This window comes from Ambystoma mexicanum, chromosome 4p (assembly GCF_040938575.1).
Source record: "Ambystoma mexicanum isolate Mex_15411 chromosome 4p, UKY_AmexF1_1, whole genome shotgun sequence".
Lineage (NCBI taxonomy): Eukaryota > Metazoa > Chordata > Amphibia > Caudata > Ambystomatidae > Ambystoma > Ambystoma mexicanum.
Genome location: NC_090927.1, coordinates 1,002,932,781 through 1,002,955,173, shown reverse-complemented (window position 1 = coordinate 1,002,955,173; position 22,393 = coordinate 1,002,932,781). Strand labels below are relative to the sequence as shown.

Genomic DNA, 22,393 nt, shown 5'->3' with positions numbered 1-22,393 from the left:
CATATCCTGAGGCTTTTTTGGTTACTGTCCATCATGTCAGCATTACACATTTTTGAAGATTGTGTGCCAACAGCCCCCTCTACTGGAATAAAGTGGTTTAAGAGGTTTAAAGCTCTACTTTTCTAAGTGCTGCATGGTTACGAAGTACATGTGTTTAAGCATGCAAGGATCTTTTGTGTGATTATTAAAAAGCGGTTGGGTATTTATTTCACTTTAGTGTATGTATCTGGGGCCTCTTTTCATCCCATACACCAGGGTAACAAGTTGCATGTAAACGTTGCTAGTTGCAGAGCTCTCGCGTTTCTCATGGCCATGAGTGAGATGGCCACCACATTTGGGATTTGCTTGGACTTCGGGTACTTGCAGTTTTCCCAAATTTCAAATGGGAAAAACTACATGTCCCAGAATCAAGCTAGTGTTAGAGAAGCAGCACCACCCTGTTGCCTTTATTTTAGAAGTAAACATCTTGCAATACTCCGCACCAACATATAGATGGCGGGCTCGGCAAATCATGCGAGCCTACCCAGATTCACAAACCTCAGACATATATTTTCATTCAAAGAAGAGAATCTTTCCCTCACTTTTTCAATGTGACATTTTTTTTCAATTAACAATGAGACATAACATACATGGGACTGTGCTATATCTATAGTTTGAAAATCTCCTAGACAATAACTGAATGAGCACAGACACTTTGTGGCTAACCTGTAGAGTCTGGCATAGGGCATGCTAACATTGGATGGCACAATATCATCAACTTCACTCTGTCCCAATGTTGGGTGCATTGTCATATTCTAAGGCAGTACACACTTTGAAGACCAGTCTAAAAATGCATATGACAAGTTTCATATTAGCCTGAACTCTTGACTGTTATTTCTCCATGTCCAAATCCTTCCTTAAATGAGGTGAGCTAACGCAGCGAAACAGGCACCCTGATGTTTTAGTTAAACTTCAAAGAAAAAGAAAACACATTCCCCTTCTCTGCGAGTGGCCTTATGGACCCCTCTCCCAAAACTCATTCTGTTTTTTTTTCTGTTAGATAGTACGCTCTTTAAATTGTGGCTCTCCTTGGCATCTCTCACTCTGCACAGGGGTAGATGATGCTGCAGGCAAGCCTAGTCTTTGGTGGGGCATCGGACCCGGCAACACCAACAGTTCTCTCCCTTGCTGCTGCAGGGCTTCAGCCAATGTTGAAAAGAGGATGGGAGGTCCCATACCTGTGTCAATTATGTGGTATATTGACGGGAGCAGGCAGAGGGACTTTTAAAAAAAAACATTCCAAAGCCCGCGGTGACTTGTCTAGGTCCACACCGCAGGCTACTGCTAGAAAGAGGGACTTGAGTAATGGCTCCTCCATCCTCAGACATGTTTTATGCCAGAGTCATTCTGGCGGTCTGGATCATGCCAGCTCGAGCTGTTCCCCAGGACGCCTCGGTTTCTATGCTGGTGGGTCTGCTTGCCACAAGCCTTTTTATTTTATTTTATTGAGGGTTTAACTTTTTATTTTATAGATGCAAAGAGAGCGCATAAAACATCATTCAAGATTGTCATTTAACGGAGGTCAAAAATACAACCATGAAATATCAGATGGGCAGGCTTCTTCAGCTGCCTTTTCACGGCTACTCCAAGTGCCACATTCTTCGCCCCTCTCATCTTACCGCTTTGCCCCATTAACCACCCAGGACCTCACTGAAGCTTGGTTCGAACTACCACGCCACCTGTTGGGTTAAACAGCTTTTATAATGTGCCTATTTTCAATGCACCAACTCCTCTTCGTGGCGTATCCAGACCTTAGTCAAAGAAAAGTAATCAGGGGCAATATAAAAACATGGTAAAGAGGCAAATAAATGCTACAGACACAAGGGTAGATAGAGAGAAGAAAGTATGTTTAGTGATAGCATTCATGTGGGGATACATGCGAGTCCCGTTAGGTGCACCATAGTTCTAAAATGCAGGAAGAAGGGGGCGTCGTGATAACGGAATTTGATGTAATGTTTGGATGCACAAGGGCTCGATAATATGCTTGGGTAATCATAGAGGTTTGGTATCCCAATTATGTTTCTATATTCATGTCCTGATATGGTGTAATCCCCAAGATTACTTAAGAAGCGTGCATGGTGTAACCTATAACCAGCCTGGGTAATCAAGTCAATGACATGGGGGGTAATCTAATACTCCCAGGGCAAAATAGTGTGGCCAAGTTGTATTGAAGTTAATGGTGAGCGGCCAGCATTGCTTGCCCTTTTTAGTGAGGAGCATGTCACAACGGAAATGATTCAGCCTGGAAGGTAGAATGTGGCCGCTACAAGCAAATCCCATGGAACCAACCACCACTTTTCCTTTACCAGGGGGGACATTCTCACCTAAAGCACTGTCGCTTGATTTCTTGGTACCAATTGTTGAGACATGAAGTTGAATACCCCTCATGTATAATGTTATCACCTTAACATTGGATGTCATCAGTCTAAGGAGTTTTTGAAATTATGGGGAGGGAAATTGTGAGGTCTAAAAAATTGAGCACAGATTTCTTGGGTGATTTCAATCCTTTCTTGTGCTGGAAAAAGTATCCCTTCCCTTTCATCTGATCTCCCCAGAGGCATATAGTTGGGAGTCAATGGGCCTCATTAGGAGTTTGGCAGTACATCTACCGAAATACTGCCAAACCCAATTATTGCCACTTGGTGCCGTGGAGTTGACACAGGATTGCAAGTGGTGATAATTTGCCATTTTTGGAGCCCATCAGACTCCATTGGGGTTTTTGGAGTATTTAACAGCAGCAGATTTACCGTGCAGTAATTCCACTGGCAGTAAATCCATCAATAATTATAACTTGACAGTGCAGGAAAAGTGTCAGTAACGGATTTACTGACATTTGTTTCCAGAACCGCCAAACTTGTAATGAGGCGCATTGAGCTGGGCATCCGAGGCAGTTTCTTGCAAGTGACTGAAAGTCCAAGGTAATAATAGGTCCAGTCTAGACTAGAAGGAATGGGCTGCATTTGCTGGCTTGAGTGCTCAAATGAACAAATCATCCATACAGTGATAGACATATATCAACCTATGATGAAGGAAAGATGTAATCACAGTCCATACAGTAAAACCTTAAATTAGTGATTTTGGTTGCAATGATCAGATACTCTCAAGTAAGGGGGCCAAAAGGGAATGTGCATATTTGCATTTTTGGATCCATGGCACATAACCAATCCCCTTTCTTTTAGCGCGTGAGAATGTGAGACTGTCACTGGCCTGAATCTCTCCTTCATAAGGTAGGCAATGAACTTCCACAGGTCTATGAGAATACAAAGAGTGTTTTTTCCCTTCTTAGCAATGCAAAATAAGAGGGAACAAAACCCTTCCAGAATCTCCGGATACGTATGGTATTGTGGGTGGGAGGGTGGACGCTACCCTGCTTGAAACTTGAATTAGATCTTCCCAGGGTATTGGAGCATCAGTTCTTGGATTGGTCTCCTAATGTGGTGGAGGAGATAAAGAATCCCTTAGTCACTTCCCGGGCTGAGAAGATGCAGAAGAGTCTTCCCAAACACTTCAATCTGGAGAGAGGGTTTGAAAGATCTGGAACTTTTGAAAACCTCTAGACCCATCTCCCTTTTGGCTTATAGCGGTGGAAGGCTTTTGAGGATCTTGAGTATTTACCAACAAAAATGTGGTTGTAAATATGTTAGTTTTCCCTTTCGTTAACTCCTCCTCAAAGGTGAAGGGAAAAAGTTGTGTGCCATCAAATGTAAAGGAACACACCTTGTCTGGAGCTCTGGGGATTACAATTGTGCTCTTTTGCCCGGCCTCTCTCCAGATGTCCAGACATGGCCTTGCACAGAGTTCGGAATATTCATGACAACTTTCTTCACCTGGCAGTTCTAGATAGCAAGGAGACAAGATCTGCCAAGTCCATTACCAACCTTCAGTTGCATGCCGCCAAGATTGTGCCTACATTTGCGGTTAAAAGGGTTATTCAAATAGAATTTTTTGGCAAAGGAATCTATGATCCTTTCTCCATTTCCAGAGTGTGCTAGAGTGTAAGAAGTTAAAGAGATTGTGTGGCATCTACCTTGAGCCAACACTGGTGACACTACAGCCAGGGATGGATGGTTTGAACCAAGGCATATTCTTAGCAGGGGTCCTGAACTGGGAGTCCTGTATAGGCAACTGAGTAAGGGGCATCAACATCCTTCTTGCCTCCTTAATGCATCTGCTTGCAAAGGGATTCCAGACATTTCCTGTTTTCCTTGTAGCTGTGCCAGTGGAACACATGTTTCAACACAGCCTACTTCTGGTGTGGGTGGGTAGGTTCAAGTACTCCATCATCCCCAGGGTATGCATTGGATAACTTGTTAAATTATTTTTGCTCATCATCATCCACATTATCGTTGTCATCACAAGTCTGTGGATCATGTCCTATGACCTCCCGACCAGACATCCTGGGGCCCAGGACGTGGTTGTGCTAGAGCCTTCAAAAGCTCCTTGCTGATTCTTGTGGTTGTAAGATCGTAGATGAGGGAGGCCGATGGTGGTAAATGAAGAACAGGGGTAGACATGAACTCTAAAATCATATCCTTAAAAAACAACCTCACTGCCAGGTGACCTGGCCCTTGTCTTTGGAATCGGGAAATGTGGAAGAGCTGGAGTATTGTAAGCAGTTGTAGGACCTACATACATTGACAGCTCAGACCACAGATTATAGCGATGAAGGAAAACAGACCTCAGGAACTGGAGAAAAGGACTTCCAGCAACAGACCCCAATTTGCTAAGACAGTAAAAGGGAATTGCTCTTTCCCAATCAAGTCTCTCTTTTAGCCTCTGCCATCTCCTATGTGGTTTCCAATGTAGTGTCCACTCCAGACAGCAAAACCGCAGTATCCAACACATTGGGTTCTTCCCCAGACCAGATGATGAGCCTTCTTTTTTGGGTGTAGATCACTAGATCGGTCACACATTTCTGCCATCTTTTTTATTCACACGTGATGAGGGATGCAGCCAAATGACACAGGTCCAACCATATGGGGATATCTTGGTTTACAGCAGGCTTGTGCTCGATGAGTATCGCCAGCCTCAAGAGTGTGCAGGCGATCCAATACTGAGGCTCATGATACTGTAGTGTAACCATGTAACCTTTGAACCACTATTACGTATAGGCTCTTGTGATCCCTTTGGTGGATTTCCTTTATACGTCAGTTTGAACCCCCAGGGCAAGGTATAAGTTACCAAAAGCCACTCAGCCAAATAGTTGTTAGTAGACCCTGCTTAGCCATTGGAACAAGCTCCAGTGGTAGAGTAAAAAAGGATCCCACCTAGTCCATTGACTATAACTGAAGGAGTCACTTTGCTGGGTTGCTTGGGAAACATCCTCTGACAAACTGGCCTGCCGCCTGCTCCAAAGGCAATACAAACTCCCCACCTGCTCTAAGAAGAGGGCGTATATCCAAGGCTGCAGCTCTGCGGCCACTAACAACACGGCTGAACATTTAAAAATCTGCAAGGAACTTGCCAGCCCCACTGCAGTCTCCACTTCGCCTCTGCCTTACCTGGCACTCTGCACTTCTCTGGCCTCTCACTTCATCTCCAAAACTCCGGACATCCTCTCCTCACTCACCTTAACTCCATATCTGTCTCCCTCCCCTTCTTTCAGGCCTTCCTTGGACCCCCTCTCGCCTCCCCTTCTACTCCCCTCTTTTTCTCCCATAACACCTGATTAGGTTTCTAGACAAGTCCGCTCTATGAAAGTCTCTCCCAAACAGGTGCTCCCCTGCTCCTCCAGGACTATCAAGGACAACATTGTCTGCCTTGCCCCTGCCTTGGCCGATTTCTGCAATCACTCGTTTGCCACTGGATCCTTCCCCTCAATCCTCAAGCACTCCATTGTGCACCCCCTCCTCAAACAATCTTCTGCCGATCCTTCCTGCCTGGTAAATTACCACCCTATCTGCATTACCCCCTTTATGGGAAAACTCCTGGAGAAATTGGCCATCTCCCAGCTGCTTGTCAAGCACCAGTCTGGCTGCAGAGCTGCCAGAGGCACAGAAACTGCTCTCCTGAAGACTTGCTCACTAATCTCGATTCCAGCTCTCCTTCTGTTCTCATACTTCTTGACCTCTCCTCTGCCTTTGACACGGTCTATCATACCACCCTGATAAAGCGGCTCTATGGCACCGTTTGCATCACAGACATGGCTCTGGATTGGCTGGTCACCTTCCTCTCTGACCGACTTTTCCAGGTTCAATTGGGCCCTTTCCTTTCCACCATCTCACCTTCCACCTGTAGTGTCCGTCAGGGTTCTATCCTCTCGCCCTGGCTTTTCAATATCTACCATGCCCCTCTAGCCCATCTGATCTCCACATTCTCTCCAAATTTTCAGTGTTACATTGATAACATGCAGCTCTCCTTCAAGCTATCCTCCTCTACTTCCTCTTCTCCCGCTCTCATTCCGGACTGCATGTCTGCTATTCAGGCCTGGCGCACTACTAACTATATCTGCCTTAATGCCAGCAAGAGAGAGATCCATCGCATTGGGACCCCTGCTCCCTCATTCTCTCCCACTCTCTGGCCACCCTCCTTGGGCCCCCTACCCTCACCCTGGTGTGAAGAAAGATAAATTCTCCCTTTCCTGACCTTCCAGAAACTCACCGTCTTGTGAGCTCTGGTTCTCTCCAGGCTGGACTACTGCAACAGCCTCTTCCTCAATCTACCTAATTCCCTCCTTCACCTCCAGAATAGGATTGCAAGACTTATCCTTGGCTACAAGCCCAGGGACCCCATCTCTCCAGCCCTTAAATCTCTCCACTGGCTCCCAGTTTCTGGGGCATGGAACCTCACTATATCCAACTTGCTACTAGAGCCGTTCGCTCATCTAGTTCAAACTCTTTGCACATCAGATGCTTTTCTAAGCAGAGAGTGGGGGGTAGATATCTCTAATCCACAGGTGTCTCCCTCTAAAATGGCCTCCCTGCCCCTCTCAGACTTGAGCCAGATCTCCTTAAGTTCTGGAAGCTCAAGACCTTCCTTTCCTCTTCTTCCTTCTCCCTCTCCCTACCCCTACCCTGCTAAGGTCCCTGCTGCCTGAGACTGGTGGCCTGGTTCCATCAAAGTCATACATGGCACCAGGGCCCTCCCCGCCCAGTCTACTTCTGCACTTTTCCCTTCTCCCTTGAGCCTGCCCCTCCCAACCCTCATCCTGCACTTGCCCTCACCCCCCCCCCCCCCCCCGACTGGACCTGGCTGGCTTTCAACCCTTGGGGCAACTCCAGCCCCTTAACTTGCACTTAGTTGTGGACCCCCCCTCACTCTCTGCTTGCCCCTGGCCTCCCCTGGCACTCTGCTTCTCATGGGCCCTCCCACGCAATTCCTGCACTTCCCCTCCTCCCCTCCGCATGAACCTCTCGCTACAACACTTGCACGATCTGAATGTCGCATGGCTTATTAGGATCGCTACTTTTCTACTACCTGTGCGCCAAAACCTCCACCCCCTCCTGCATTGCTGTGCCACTAAACACTTGTGTATAGGTGCATTACAAATGACCAATACATAAATAAAATAAAGCAAACCAAAGCACCTTCGCTAAGCTCAGGACGAAGATCACTGGTGTGGCAACTTTTTCCAGTGGAGAGAGGAGATCAATGGGGCAGGCCCAGGCTGCACCAGACACACAGTCCAGGGCTGACAGTTCACGCAGGGCGGCTCATCGAATTTGTGGCCCGACCATCAGGGCTCCTCACATTCTGAGTGTCAGTTCGAGGCCATGGCCTCCCAAGGAGCCCTTAGCTGTTTTTTCTCTCTGCTCCCTTTCTCTTTGCTTCAACATTTATTTTCTCATGAAGCTCTCCCCCTTCGTCCCCCTGATCCCAAAGTTCTCTCCTGCACCACCCATTCCCTGGACAAGGGAAGCCTGCTCATTGTACCTCTCTCTGACAGACCCACAGAGTGCCATGAGGCATGATGGAATGGTCCAGTCCCTGGAGGGAAAACAGGTAAGTTCCATTGTATAAAACAAAAACACACAAATAAATATGTTTCTAACCCTGGTGTCCGTTTCCTTTATTTCACCCTACCCTCAGGAAGTGAGCAATATAACCCTACTAGTCAGGCCCTAAACATCTGCGCATTCTGAAACTGAGCAGAATTAGACCAGTGAAGATAAGGTAGTATGCAATAACCAGCCTTATGAAAGACCCCAAAAGAGAACAGTAGTACAATGAATAAGGAGATCAACCATTTTTTTTTTTAAAAAAAACAACAAAACCTGCCATTTCCTGGTTTTGCTTCCATGAACATGATCGGCCTGGATGGCCACTAGGCTATAGTAACACATTCTTTACAAATGTATAACCAAGGATTCATGAAAATGGATGGTCTTATTCTGGAAAATAGTTTTTAAGCAGATTCTGACAATGTAGTTCTGTTGCCAGTAAGCGGTTAGAGGGAGGAAGGTGTTTCTTTCAAAGATTAAATGAAAACTAAAACCAAAAGGGAGTGAAGATCCCTAGGAGTCATTTTAGAAGAACTATCAGACTCCCAGAAGCGGATTTCAATGAACCTTTAAGTGAAGTAACCTACACTCATTCTGAAGATACCTGCAGATAAAATGAAGAGTTTTGATGAAGGCTCTTTCCTGAGATTGTGTGCTTGTTGAAGGACACGTAGCTGGAGTAACATATGCCCTACTTTTAGGAACTGAACAATAGTATCTTATATTCTAGACCAATTTCTCAGGTGGAAACCCTAACTTGCTGAAATGATGCACTTTGGAAAGAATGTGGGTGTTAAGATGGATTTCTAAAAATCAACCCTGGGGTAGATTTCGAGTGGCCACCCTATTATGGTGAACAGGGAGACACTGAGATTTTAGCCAAACCCAATCAAGGTAAGGTAGCATAGTGGTAAGGCTTAATCTCAGGAGGGGTCTGAGAGTGGTCTAGGGCTACAATGAGTCCACATGGAGCAACACCAATAACTCCAGTTAACAGGTAGGTACAAGAATACAATTATTACTTGGCCTTTAAAACACACTCTAAGGTAGTCAAATATTGTCACACCAACACTTTAAAACAGATATCTAAATTCACCCATAGGATAAGACAGAAAGCATTGGATTCAATAACCTGTGCAACACAGGTGAGTACTCAGATGCAATAGATGTAGAACTTTACAATAACCATGAACAGCTTCCCCAGCTCTTACAAAGTCCCACCTTAAGATAGTTTGGGCTTCATGCCCAAAAGTCTCCAGTTACAAAAATACACTTCACGGGTAGGTTTAGTAAGAGATTGACGATGCAGGTGGTTATGATGAACAGACTCAAAAAGAGATAACGTTCAGGTAAGCACATTCACTCAATTCCAGACTTCTAAAGTCTAGTAAGTAAGGGATTCTTGTACAGGCCTCCACTGACCAAAGTCAGGAAAGAGTGATTTTAGGGACAGGATCCCCATGTAATTCTATGGAGAACAGGGAAGAAGGGGGGCGCAAGGGTGCAGAAACAGGTATTTTAACCTACCTCCCTCACTCAGATGTCTCCAGATGCCACTGCTGAGGTTCCAGTTGCAGGTGCAGAGGTCACTTCTCGATGTAGGATTTAGTTTCAGTTGGTCATGGTGCTTAGGAATCGCTTCCAGCAGAACACCCAGGCAAGGACAAGATGAAGACTTGATGGCCACAGGACACCTCTAGGATGCGAAGAAGACCGATTGCAAAAAAGGGTCCCCACAGTCAGGCGGCGAAAAGCGATTTTCAATGGATGAACAAAGGAGCAGGCCCAGCACAGCTTCTGCTGATGGAAGAAGGCTTAAAATGCAAGAGCAGGCCTTTTGCTACACAAGTTGAAGATCCTCCAAGTTTCAAGGATGCACCCAGAATGGCGACAGCTGCAGTGATGCAGCCCAGGAGAGAGCTGTCAGTCCACCATCCAGGGACACTTCTGAAAGGCTCAGAAGACGCAGATCCTCAAGCAGGGGTTGAGACTGGTTTTTCCTACCAGTCGAGGGGTCGAAGCACCAACAAGGGTCTTCTTCAGATCAGGCAGATGAGTAAGGCTCCACCGGAACCACACTGGTGTTGGTGATGGTCAGTTGCAGGGGTTGCCCTCGGGTCGCCAACTGGCTGCTCTTCTTTGAAGACGACTTGGCTCCAACGATGATCTGTTGAATGCTATAGGAGCCCTTCTTTTATCCGGGATTTGGGCTGGAAGCACGCCCAAGCCCATCAATGGTAAGGATCAGAACCATTCCAACTGAAAATGTCTATACAATCATAGATAGCCACCGGCCACATAATCTCCCCAGCAACAGATTTTCAGTCGCCAGGATGTGAACTGGGACCAGACAGTCCCCACCCCACATCCGAGCTCACACAGAAACTGCCACTTTAAAAGTAGCAGCTTTCCGTAGGAAAGGGCATTCCATATATGGCATTTCCTGTCCTGAGAAGGAAGGAAGAAGGCCAAAGAACAATATGGCCAAATGAGAAGCGGTAACCGTTGTGGTACTGCCATCCTAGGGTGCAAGCCACCCATAGTAACCATTTTCAGTAAATGCAAAAGTGCAAAAGTAAAACGCTACAAAGTCGGTAGAAAAAAAACTGCTCCCACCAGCTCATCCTAGGCACATTCTAGAAGTAACAAAAAAGCGATTACAGAAAAAGATTTAAGGATACAAAGTATCCTAAATGCACTTCACCTTAAGGTGAGTTGTGAAATTGCAACAATACAAGTAATTCACAAATGGAGACATTGTCTCCCAGTTCGGATAGTCTTATGGACTATCAGCAGAAGGCTTCACTTGCCTCCAAAAAGTCAGGTCAACAGTCCAAACAAAGGAAAAAGAAAAGGTGTACCATTGAAGTTTATGGCAAGAAAGCAGCAAAAATACATCTTTCCTAACAGTGGGGCAATGGCGGAAAAGCATCCTTTTAACATTGCGCGCACCCTCAGATATATAGGGAGGCACCGAAATGAGCTCTAGAATACTTACTTTGTCAAATGGAGCTTGACAATGGCCCAGTACGCTGGTCCAAATAAGAAATTCAGGAGAATTGTTTGGAGAATTGTTTGCAAAATATATGTTGTACCATATTTGTTATGTAGTTGCTCTGTTAGGCTTTGATCCAATGTATATCTACAGTAGATGTACAGCTTTCAGCAATCTACATCACAAAGTTTCAGGGCTAAAAACTATACAGGTTAGCTTGAAATGGAGAGTGGAGGTGCAGTCTTGAGAAAGGCCACAATTCAAGACACTGTCAATTGAAATAGATATACTATACCATACCACACCCTCTTCCTGTTCTCGCTAAGGGAGGACACCAGCCTACCCATTGTTCCCATATAGCACCTTGAGAAAAATCAACAGCAATACCACAAATAACACCATCATATGGAGATGAGAAATGCAACTGGACAAAATCAGAGGATTATCCACAATCCACATTCAAAACACAGAACCTCTCAAATTGAACGTAAGCCTCTGTTCTGCAATTGCTGATGTTCTAGGAGTTGATAGCTGTGTACATATGTGATTCCACCACATCTCTACTGCAAAAATCTGAGAGGCTGGCACAACCACTAGCAGTGTTTTTATAAGCTTTATTTACACGTCACACCATGATGTTGTAATACTGAGTCAGTAAAGCTCTATATCCTTGGATATAAGATGAAACAATAAACAGCAGTAAGAGAGTTAACAAGAAATGCACCACACTGATAATATAAGGATTGTACCGCCTTGCAAAATCGTACAAAGACTAAACCTGGGTCCAATGATTTTCAGAGAGAAGATCCGTACTACCTTTTGGCCAAGGCATCCACTGGCACCAGGAACAAAGTCACCAGCCTTGCCATGTCCTCAGATTATTTCAACTACTTTGTTTTTAACAGGCTTCAACACAATTCTTTCAGCTGCATATCTCATGAATGATAGCCTGGATGAGCAAGTAACTTGGGCATTTCTGCATAACAGCCAAAATGCAGGCATTGCAAAGCTGCCTCTGCCTTAACTGTTCAAAGAATTTGTTGTGAAAGAAGGTGGTGGCGACGGTGGCAGCCACCTCTATAGTGTAAGACTTTCAGCTGGGGAAAGAGTAACGTTTAAAGCAAAGAAAGGGAACGAGAAGAGGGTTATATGTGATATTACCAAAGGTAAAATCAGAGTGGTACATTTCAGAGTGGCCAAAATCCTGAATTGTTCTTTTTTTTCTTATTTGCCCCCCCCCCGAGCATCCTGTTTTTCTATCCTTTAACAACTTACCCCACTACCATATACATATTTAATTAAAATGGTACGTATTTTTCCGGTATTTTGGCTTTCGGTGAAACTTACCACTCTGTTTTATTTTCGGTAAAATAAATGACTGGGTACCCGAGAAGAGATGTACACAAGGAAAGTGATGAAGGAAATATGTGAAGGGGAAGGAAAATAAAATGACAATAAAACGGGGTGGGAGTAAAACAGGGTTATCTGATGATGAAACTTATAGTCTAGGAACAAACACACTGTCATAGCAAGGTGGGAAAATCCGACCCTGTATTGTTGTATTCATTGTATTTATTGAAAGGAACAATGTGCTTCTAATGGAAACACATCTTTTTGGTACATTGAACAGGGAAATCCTAATACCAGCTGCCTTCCATAGCCATGTGAGTTTTAATGGGTAACCAGTCTGTTGAAAGGGGAGGAAGCAAGAATATACATTAAGAAATAAAGAATTAGGTGAAGAAAGACCAGAGCAAAATGAATCATTGCAAGAGGACTTGGATGATATCGTAAGACAGGAAAAAAGTAGGATTGGAACAGGTTGAGGAAAGAAATCCAGTGAAAGTTATTGCAGGAAACAAACAAAAACAACGTAACACAAAAAAGCAAGCTAAAATGGCAGAGCGAGAAATTGTCTAAAATCAGATAACATCTTACCTCCACCCCACCCATCCATTTGGGCTCCTCAGGGAATTCAGCACATAAAATATCCTTCGACTGATCAGTCCCCAGGACGTGGTAAAACAGCTTCTGGTGCAGATTGGTGGATGTTTCAGTGCCTGCAAGAGATTACGTTCAAACATAAAATGATGCTGGCTTTATTTATTTATTTATTTACATTTATATAGCGCGCAAGCAGCCCAGGGGCATTGACGCGCTGTTACTTGCAATAACTTAGTTACATGTACAGGCATGGTAGCGATTGTTGAGACATTATGAATGTTACAGGAAATCATACTGTTATTACAGATATTGCTTTTGGTCGCTATAATACAGTATACATGAAAAGTATTCGTGCTGATGTGTCTGGCCTTATGTGAAGAGGGTAGTCTTCAGCGTTTTGCGGAAGGAGGTGAGGGAGGCCTCACCACGGATAGTGGGTGGTAGAGCATTCCAGTGAGAGGGCGCGAGATAAGGGAAGCTGGATCCGCCCGCTTTTACTCTTTTTACTAGTGGCACAGAGAGCATGTTGGTGTACGGTGATCTGGTTGGCCTGGTAGTGGAGACGGGGTGTATCCTTTGTGAGAGGTATGCACGAGCAGTGAGGTGAATGCACTTGTGGGTCAGTGTCAGGGCTTTGAATATGATCCTTTCTTTTATTGGGAGCCAGTGGGCTAGATTTCTGGCCTCAGAGATGTGTACTCTTTTAGCAATGCCTTGGGCTGCCCAGAGAGCATTGTTCTGTATTACTTGTAATCTCTCTAAGTTTTTATTGGAGGTTCCTAGAAAGAGTACGTAACAGTAGTCTAGCCTAGAGCCGGTGATGGCTCTGGCTATGTTGGTGCAGTTCTCTTTGGAGAGAAAGGGTCTGACTGCATTGATACGTTTGGCATGATATGCAGCTGCAGAGGCTATTGCATTGACTTGTCTGTCCATGGATAGGCTGGAATCCAGATAGACTCCCAGAGTTTTGACAGAGTCGGAAACTGGAATTTTAATGGAATCAATGGTGAAGTGGCTGAATTGGGCATCTAGATTTTTTAGAGTGTCGGGAGAACCTACCAGGAGGATTTCCGTCTTGTCAGAGTTGAGGCATAGTCCGCTGTCTCCCATCCAGGCTTGGATGGTGTTGTAGAGGTTGTTGAGGGTCAGGGAGTCAGTGTTTTAGTTACCTGTGAGAGTGAGGAGGATCTGAGTGTCGTCGGCGTAGTTGGTGTAGGAGATGCCCATGGCGTCGAGGATGAGGAAGAGGGGGCATGTAAAGATGTATAGCGTGGGGGAGAGGCAGGAGCCTCGGGGCACCCCACAGAGTATAATGGTTGGTGATGCGGCGGCTAGGTCAGAGAATACTTGCATGGTTCTGTCTTGTAAAAGGGAGGTGATCCACGCTGTGGCTTCTGGGGAAAATTTGGCAGTGGAGGAAAGGTGGTGGCATAGGACGCCATGATCCACGAGATCGAAGGCCGCTGATAGGTCGAGGAGTAGGAGAAGTGCTGGTTTACCCAAGTCTCTAGCATCGTCCACCTGGTTTTTCAGGTCAAGTAGGGCTGTTTCAGTCCCGTGTCTGGGGCGGAAGCCAGATTGGCGGAGTACAAGGAGTTTGTTCTCTTCAATGAAGTGTTGAACCTGCAGGTAGGCTGCTTTGTCCATTATTTTGAGGAGGAAAGGGACAGTGGTGATGGGTCTGTAGTTGTTAGGGGAGGTGGGATCGAGCGTTGGCTTTTTCAGAAGAGGGCTGACCCGAGCTTCCTTGAGGGAGGCAGGGACTTTCCCTGTGGTAAAGGAGGCATTTACAAAGGCTGTTAGGAAGGGAGCTAGTGTTTCCGTGCACTCTTTGATAATGTAGGCTGGGCAGGCATCACCTTTGCAGTTAGAGGGTTTGATGTTCCTCATTATGTTGATGATGTCTTTTTCCTGAATGGGTTTGAAGGAGAAGGGTAGGGGGGGGGGGAAATCAGGGGCAGGCGGTGGGACCGGGATGTGCTTATTCGGTAGGGCTTGTTTAGTGGCTAGTATTTTGTTTTTGAGGAGGCTTAATTTGGTTTGCATGGCCTTTTGTATTTCGTCACACCAGTCTGTCTTTGGTGAAATTCTGGGGGAGTGGGTGTCTCGAGCTCTCTGAAAATGGCAAATATTTCTTTAGTGCTAGATTGGGCTTCCGAGATTCTGGATTCAAAAGATTTGGCCTTAGCTTGGGAGATTGCCTTTTTGTATTTGGTGGAAAGGGCTTTAAAGATCATCTTATCTTTTTCAGAGTGGGACGTTTGCCACTGTGTGAGTGCGGCTTTTTTCTCGTTGCGGAGTGTGAGGAGGTCAGGTGTGAAACAAGAGTTGGAATGGGTAGTGGGTTTGGATTTGCGAGGTTTGAGCGGGGCAATGGCGTGGATAGCTGCTTTGATGGCAGTATCAGAGGTTGATGCAAGTGTTTCAGGGTCTGAAGAAAAAGGTGGTCTGAAGGCTGGACCTTGGAGGAAGGGCAGCAGCCTCTCCTTAGTGAGCTTGCGGGAGCTTCTAGCGAGGCAGGGAGGGAGTGGTTGAGGTGAGGGGGTAGCTGGGGAGCTAGTGGTGAGGATGCTAAAGGTGATGATGTGGTGGTCAGACCACGGGGTGGGAGTGTTTCCTGTGATGATGAGTGGACAGTTGTGCTGTGCTATCCAGTCAAGCGTTCTGCCCTGGGTGTGAGTTGGGCTAAGTATGGTTGACTTGGAGGTAGTCGCTGTTGTTGTTCAGGGATTTCTCTACCTTTCTGACAGGGAGGCAGTCTCTGGCAATAATTGCTACACCTCCACCTTTGGAGAGGCGGTCTTGTCTAGTGATGGAGTAGCCAGGGGGTAGGGCGAGTGAGAGCGCAGGGCCAGAGGCCTCATGTAACCAAGTTTCTGAGATCATGAGTAGATCTAGGTCTTGGGAGGTTAGGAGGTCGTGGATGTCTAGAGCGTGGGCATTGATGGATCTAGCGTTAATCATGGCGCATTTCAGGTGGGGTTCAGTAGTGGCTGGGGGGGGTTCATGATGAGAGAAGGTGGTGTGGAAGGGATAGGTGCGCTGTGAGTGTTAGGGGAGATGCACATTACAGATTTTACACAGGGGGCTCATTTTCAGTGGTGGTGGACACATGTGGCATAGCATTTGGCACAATAGAATTCAAAATGGTGGTAGAAGATTTGCATATCACAGATTATACACTGGGGGGCTCATTTTCAGTGGTGGTGGACACATGTGGCATAGCATTTGGCACAATAGAATTCAAAATGGTGGTAGAAGATTTGCACATCACAGATTTTACACTGGGGGGCTCATTTTCAGTGGTGGTGGTCACATGTGGCATAGCTTTAACACATGGAGTCATGCAACAAAAGCTGCTGTAGCACACACTACTTTTCTGCAAGGCTCTGAGTATTGTCACATCTCCAAATGCCCACAACTCCCTACCCAAATCAAATAAGGTCAACAAAAGACAGAAATGTAGGTGCTATCATATGGGAAGAAGTGATCACGGTCTGCTGATGAAAGCTAGAGCTATGCCACATATTAAGAGTACCAATCAAGGATTTCTTTCTCCAGTAAAGCCACTGTAAGATTCAAAATATAAACTAGCAAGTCAAGAGGAAAGGTGTCTGCATGACACTGAAACGTGAAGAGCCAGATACCACTCTTCTTTTTTTTCTTGCATTTATAGAAGCGCACAAAGCCTGTGGGCACCTAGACGCCGTTATAAACAGTAGGTTTGGGTAGCAAATAGTTTCACACAAGTTTGGTCAGTAGTAGGTGACAGACGATTAGTTGAACAAGTGTGTTTTACGTATTTAATAGAACTGGTGGAAGGAAGGCTCCTTGTGTAGATGAAGCAGGATGTTGTTTCAGAGGGTGTCATCGTGGACTGGGAAGCTGGATCCACCAGCTCTTTTGCGCTTAAATCTCAGTATACCGAGTCAGATGTTATGAGCCGATCGGAAGGATCTGGTGGGTAAGTGTCTTTTGAACTTCAGAGTGAGGGATAAAGGCACATGGTTGGACAAGCATCTTCCCTACTTTGTTAATGAAACTAAATACAATAGTATCAGATGTTTAATCCAAACCGTGCTTCTACTCTACAACTACAGTCTTAAACATGATACTGTGGTCCCAGGAAATCTCAACTATCAAGTCATTGGAATCAATTGCAGAACATTAATTAAAATAAATAAAACGCACATTGCGCAGATACCCGAGAAATGAATATGCATGAAGCATTAGTGTAACAGAAATGGAGAAGGGCTGAAATGGTTCAGGCCTGGATGGCGGATCTATATATCTATATGATTTTATCGAACCCAAAAATTGAGAATGAAATTTTAACGAAACCAAAATACCAAAATAAATACAGATTTCTTTTTTGGGGGGTCCCCCACCCAATCCCCCCCCATTTACACATGTTTAATACCCCAGCCCAATCACCCCTCCCCACCAGATGTGACCCCTTATCCCACCCCCACATATCTTTAAAAAAATAATAACAAGAATCAGTATTTTCTTTTCGGTATTTTGTATTCTGTAAAATTTCATTCTCTATTTTCTATTAGGTAAAATTACTGGATACCCTGGATGACTAAAATGCACTTCGATATGGAGTTCTGGGGTGTGAGAAAATGTGCACATTACTCACCATAGTTACTACAGCAGTCTTAATCTATAGTCCAATTTCCTCCACACTCATCGGATAACGCTCCCAGAAAGGGGACAGGACTGGAGCATAATGCTCAGCTGCTTGAAATTAAAAAGAGTGCCGGGGAGTATGCTCAACCACACCCCTTCTATGAACTGGGTGCTCTAGAAGTCCTACAGCACCCCTATGGTGTTACTCATCGGGCAGCCGAGGCACAACTTACATGAGACGTGTAGGGCAACAAAAATACAGTGCAACAATATATTGTGTTGAATGCCAGGTTGGCCACACAAGGTTATTAGTTACAGCCCCTTTTATTTAGGTACCTAAAATGTACCTTGACTGGCATGTTGCAGTTAAGCATGTCACATTAAAAAGTCTCTGGTGAGGGTTGTCGGGGGGTCTTTTAGTGCCCCCGGTGGTGCCCTAAGCATACCTGCAATATTGGGCAAACCTTTGGCAAGTGCAAGCTTTTGGAACTTGGCAAGTCTTGTTTGTGCCCAGTGTTCTGGAAAGGCCCAATGGTATATGGGCCAACTTTGTCCTATGAGGAAAGGTTCTCACAACCTTCGTGCCCTTGCACTTCTGACCATGCCCAGATATAGACAGCAATGCCGTCCAATGGTCCAACGTTATCCTGTGCTCTGTTGGTGCCCTGGAATTAACACTCTGTCAGAGGTTAGAGCTATTTTTCAAGGAATTCCTCTGTCCTCACTTCCTTTTCAGTGACTTGGCTCTCTCACTGTGCAGCTGCTTTATGTGCCCTACGGCATAGTACCCAGAAGCACAAGAACACTACAATCACCGGGGACATAAGACCATCCTAGACAAAAGGGCTATCAAGCTTAAGGAAATTCCCAGCGACCTTTTTTGTTGCAACACTACATTTAGTGGTGCTGTCCTTGACTCAAGATGGCCATCTTTTTTTGTGAGCATTTATCTTTAAGGAGAGGCTTTCTACCTCCATCGAACATACAAACCTTCAATGGGTTTTCTTATATACAATTTGTTGTGTCGACTGCAACGGCACAGCAAGGTTTGAATTTGCTGGCAAATCCTAAATTTGATATGATATTCCCTCCATCTAATAAACTCATAATTGAGATGAAGTCCTCCTTCCTTCAAGTCCTACTGCATACAAAGATATTTCACTAATTATTCATGTCACATACAGTATCTATGAACACAATCTGAGCTAACTGGACAGCATAAGAAAGAACGGCACACGTAAGCAGTGCAAACTCGATGCAATGAGAAGTCACACAACTCATATTAGTGTGCACGACGGTTTTCACTTACCCCGATTTCAGCTCTCCCACTGTGGTTTCCCTGCATTCACCTTTCTCATCTTTTCATGCACAGTCAATCCTTGATTTTGTCACTTCTGAAAGGTGGCTTAGTAGTCACAGAAAATATTCCTGAGATTGAATGGAGGTGCCGAAAAAACACTACCTATCAATTCTAGCCTTCGCACTTCAAGTGGCACTATGCTTCCAATAATTCTAGTAACTCCTAACTTTCCCTGAGCTACGGAATTCCCTACCTAACAAAACTAACTAGGGTGCTCTTCAGTGATCAGTGATAGTCAAAATCGAAGTAGAGTCCACTGTCCAAACTAAGCTATCCTGACGCCGACCCTACCACTATAGAACTAAATCACAGGAGAATGACTGTTCTCCTGTCTGATGGCTTTTTCACGTAGTTCAGTTCAAAAGCATATCCTTAAGTAGTTTTGGCAACTGTGACTATCAAATCATACAGTTCAGATATGGGGTTCTTCAAGGTATCCACTATCTCTTTCCTTCCACCAGACATCTCTTTTCTTTACTTAAACCAAAGATTCTCTCTTTATTCAATGTCCACTTAATTCTTTGATTGGGATGGGTTTGAAGATTCAAACATTGATTCCTTTGCCTTTCATTCACTCTCAAGAATGTATCCGATAGAGACTAATATGAGTCCTGCAGCAAATAATTGTAGTCTCTTCATGTGCCCTTGACATTTTGTGCTTACTGGGAGGAGTATAAGCGTTTCCGCAATGATTCTCACTCTCTTTGTATACTATGGACACTTCTACAATAATGATTCTCACTCTTTTCATATATTCTTAAGACTTTGTATTTATTGGGACGAGTATGAGTGTTCCAGTTATGTTTCTGACTCTCTCTGTATACTGCAGACACCTTCTCTTTACTGGGACGAGTATGAGTATTCCATTTATTATCTTCGGTCACCGGGCTTTCCAAGGGGCTTGGATGCTCTTCTTTTCTGGTCAGGATGGTTACTGGTTTCTTTGATTCCCCGTCAGTCTGCTTGCTCCTCAATGCCTTAGGAAAAGTGGTATCAGCATCAGTCAGGGACCTCCCGGTCCATGGTGATGTGGTCACGCCACCACTTGTCCATCTCTTGACTTCAGGATGCCCTGCAACCTTTTCAGTGTTCTGCATTCTCTCTCCCATCCAGTGCCATCCGCCAGAGGCTGCACTCTGGCTCCTCTTTCCGTCTGGATGACGAGCGTCCAAGTATATCTCAGCAGGGTCCTTCCAATTGATTCGAACTTCCAAGACTCTCTCACTCCTTAGATCTCAGTCTCCAAGATTTATGACGCTGTCGTGGGACTTCACCAGTGTAGTGTCAAATTCTGTCTTTTGTGTCTGTGTCTCAGTAACATGTAAAAGTTTCTCTATAGGTACAAGCAAAGGGCTTGGCCGGCAATAACACATTCTTGCCTGTTCTTCCATAAGATGTTTTAGAAGATGGGTTGGTGGCATGTTGTTTAGGGAGTTCTTCCCTAGAACAGGAGTCCTTGTCACAAGAGGGGGAGCCTCTCCCGGTAAGATCCTGCTTGCCTCTACCCCGAGGGATGGTATTGCGCTTGCCTCCCTAGTCTTACAGGGAAAGGCTCCCTCCTGGGGAAAAGTGGCAGAATCCTGCGATTCGTCACACCGCCAATACAACAAACAGTCAAGAGAACGTAACGGGCACCCAGCCCCTCTAATCCATAAAGAAAATGGATACAAACAATTTAATACAAGGCTGCAATAGCGAAAAAAGTATGCCAAGTTAAGAGAATGGCATGGGCACACAGCCCTCACTAAATAAGAGTGGGAAAAGATACAGAAACTGTATATCAAAGTTGAAGTAAGCACCAAGTGTATCCAGGACGCATAGACAGAGGTCCCAGGTTGAGACAGATTAACAGGAAGCAGATGCCTCTACAACACGGACAACATAGTGCATACATCACAGGGAGAGGTGTTATTCGACTGGGCAAGAATCCTAAGCTAAATTGTATACTGAAAGATCAGACATTTTACCACAAGTCTAACAGACTTTTGGGAAGTCCCAACGCTACGAAGGTGGGAAAGAAAGAAGTGTATTTTCAAGTCGTCCTAGAGAGATTGGAACATTTAAAAATAAGAAACAGTTTCCTTATAAGAGGCAGCAGAAAATCCTTAAAGAAAATAGTTGTTGATGTTTCCAAAAGGATGTGGTACAAACATTGTGAATATAATCTACAAGAACTTTAAGACTGAGAACAGGTCCACTACAATTGGGCCAAGCAGAAGTCCATACCGAGGCTAATGAACAAGCCTCCATTTTTTTTAGATTTAGGTATTGTTCTAAAGTGGTAGGGCAAGTTAGTTACTTAGAATTCGGACAGAAGACTTTATTTGGGCTTGATGAGCAACCTTCGTTTTACTTTTGTTAGGCAGGGAACTTCCCTCAGAGCGATAGGGCTAGCTAGGCGTTTTGGTTTTTATTTAAAAACTTGTAAATCATTAGCCACATGTAGTCAGAGCCCTTCTTCTGGTTCACCACAGTATCCTTAATGTGCAAGTGGGATATGTGCCAAATTGAATAGCACCCAGAAGAATGGGGCTGTACATATACTCCACAGTGACTCCTAAATGTGTAGGAGCTGATGCGATTCTCCCTTCTGCATGCTGTTCAGAGATATCTTAGACAGGCCCGTATCCGCCATTCTCTTTCTAAATAAATGATCAAACACCATCCATGCCAACATGTAATTTAGGAGTTGCACATCCAGTTGCAGTTTTTCTGTTGCATTCTGGTACTTGTAGCTCTGGGTTTGCAATGATAAAGGAAAATCAGAAAGCCACAAATTGCAAAGAAAAAAGACAGGACTAGCTGACTATACGCTGAATAATATGGGGCATGTTGCCATGTATAAAACACAAATACTGCAGACACGGCACAAAACAAACAAACTCATTCGGTTTGGTTGGTGGGAGGAGAATAGACCATCACGTTTTATGGCCCTGCAAGCTACCCAGATGTCTGCTGAGGCCAGAAATGAAATAATGCTACAATTTCAGTTTCCCAAACTTGAATTGAAGTTAGACTGTCTGACAACAGGGCATAGAGGAGCAGGAGGGTTGTGGGCAGTGCAATGTAGAGGGAAGAAGTGAGAAATTAAATGCAAGAATCAGTTTATAGATGTGTATTAGGTATGAAGTAAACAATTCCTTAAAAAACAGGATAATGACAGGTTACCCTTTAAACACAAAGAATTGTGACTCAACAAAACAATACCATCCTTGAGAGGCCGAAGGGGCACATTTTCATCTTTTGTGAGGAATCTCATTATGGTTCACCAAGAGAAAAAACTAAAAAATAACTAGGGTGGCTTCTCAGATGTGACATATGACTGTACAACATTCACCAAGTGCACAAGCACCCTTCGAGCAGGATTAACCTTTCTCATCACTAAGCGATCTGGTATGCAAAAGACTATCCAGAGCCCCATGCTATGCTGTCAGGTTTAAATGCAGGGGTGAGGTCATGGGGGGTGATTATCACAAGTTTGGA

At 44.8% G+C, this 22,393-nt stretch overlaps 1 protein-coding gene across 1 annotated transcript in view; it reads right to left on the bottom strand.

Moving 5' to 3' along the window:
* The window catches only part of PREP (prolyl endopeptidase), a 1,557,310-nt gene that overhangs the window by 1,272,260 nt on the left and 262,657 nt on the right, over nucleotides 1–22,393 (bottom strand). The window contains exon 6 of the mRNA XM_069606586.1: nucleotides 12,913–13,034. Within this exon, the coding sequence (XP_069462687.1) occupies nucleotides 12,913–13,034 (122 nt within the window). The remainder of the gene's footprint in view (nucleotides 1–12,912; nucleotides 13,035–22,393) is intronic.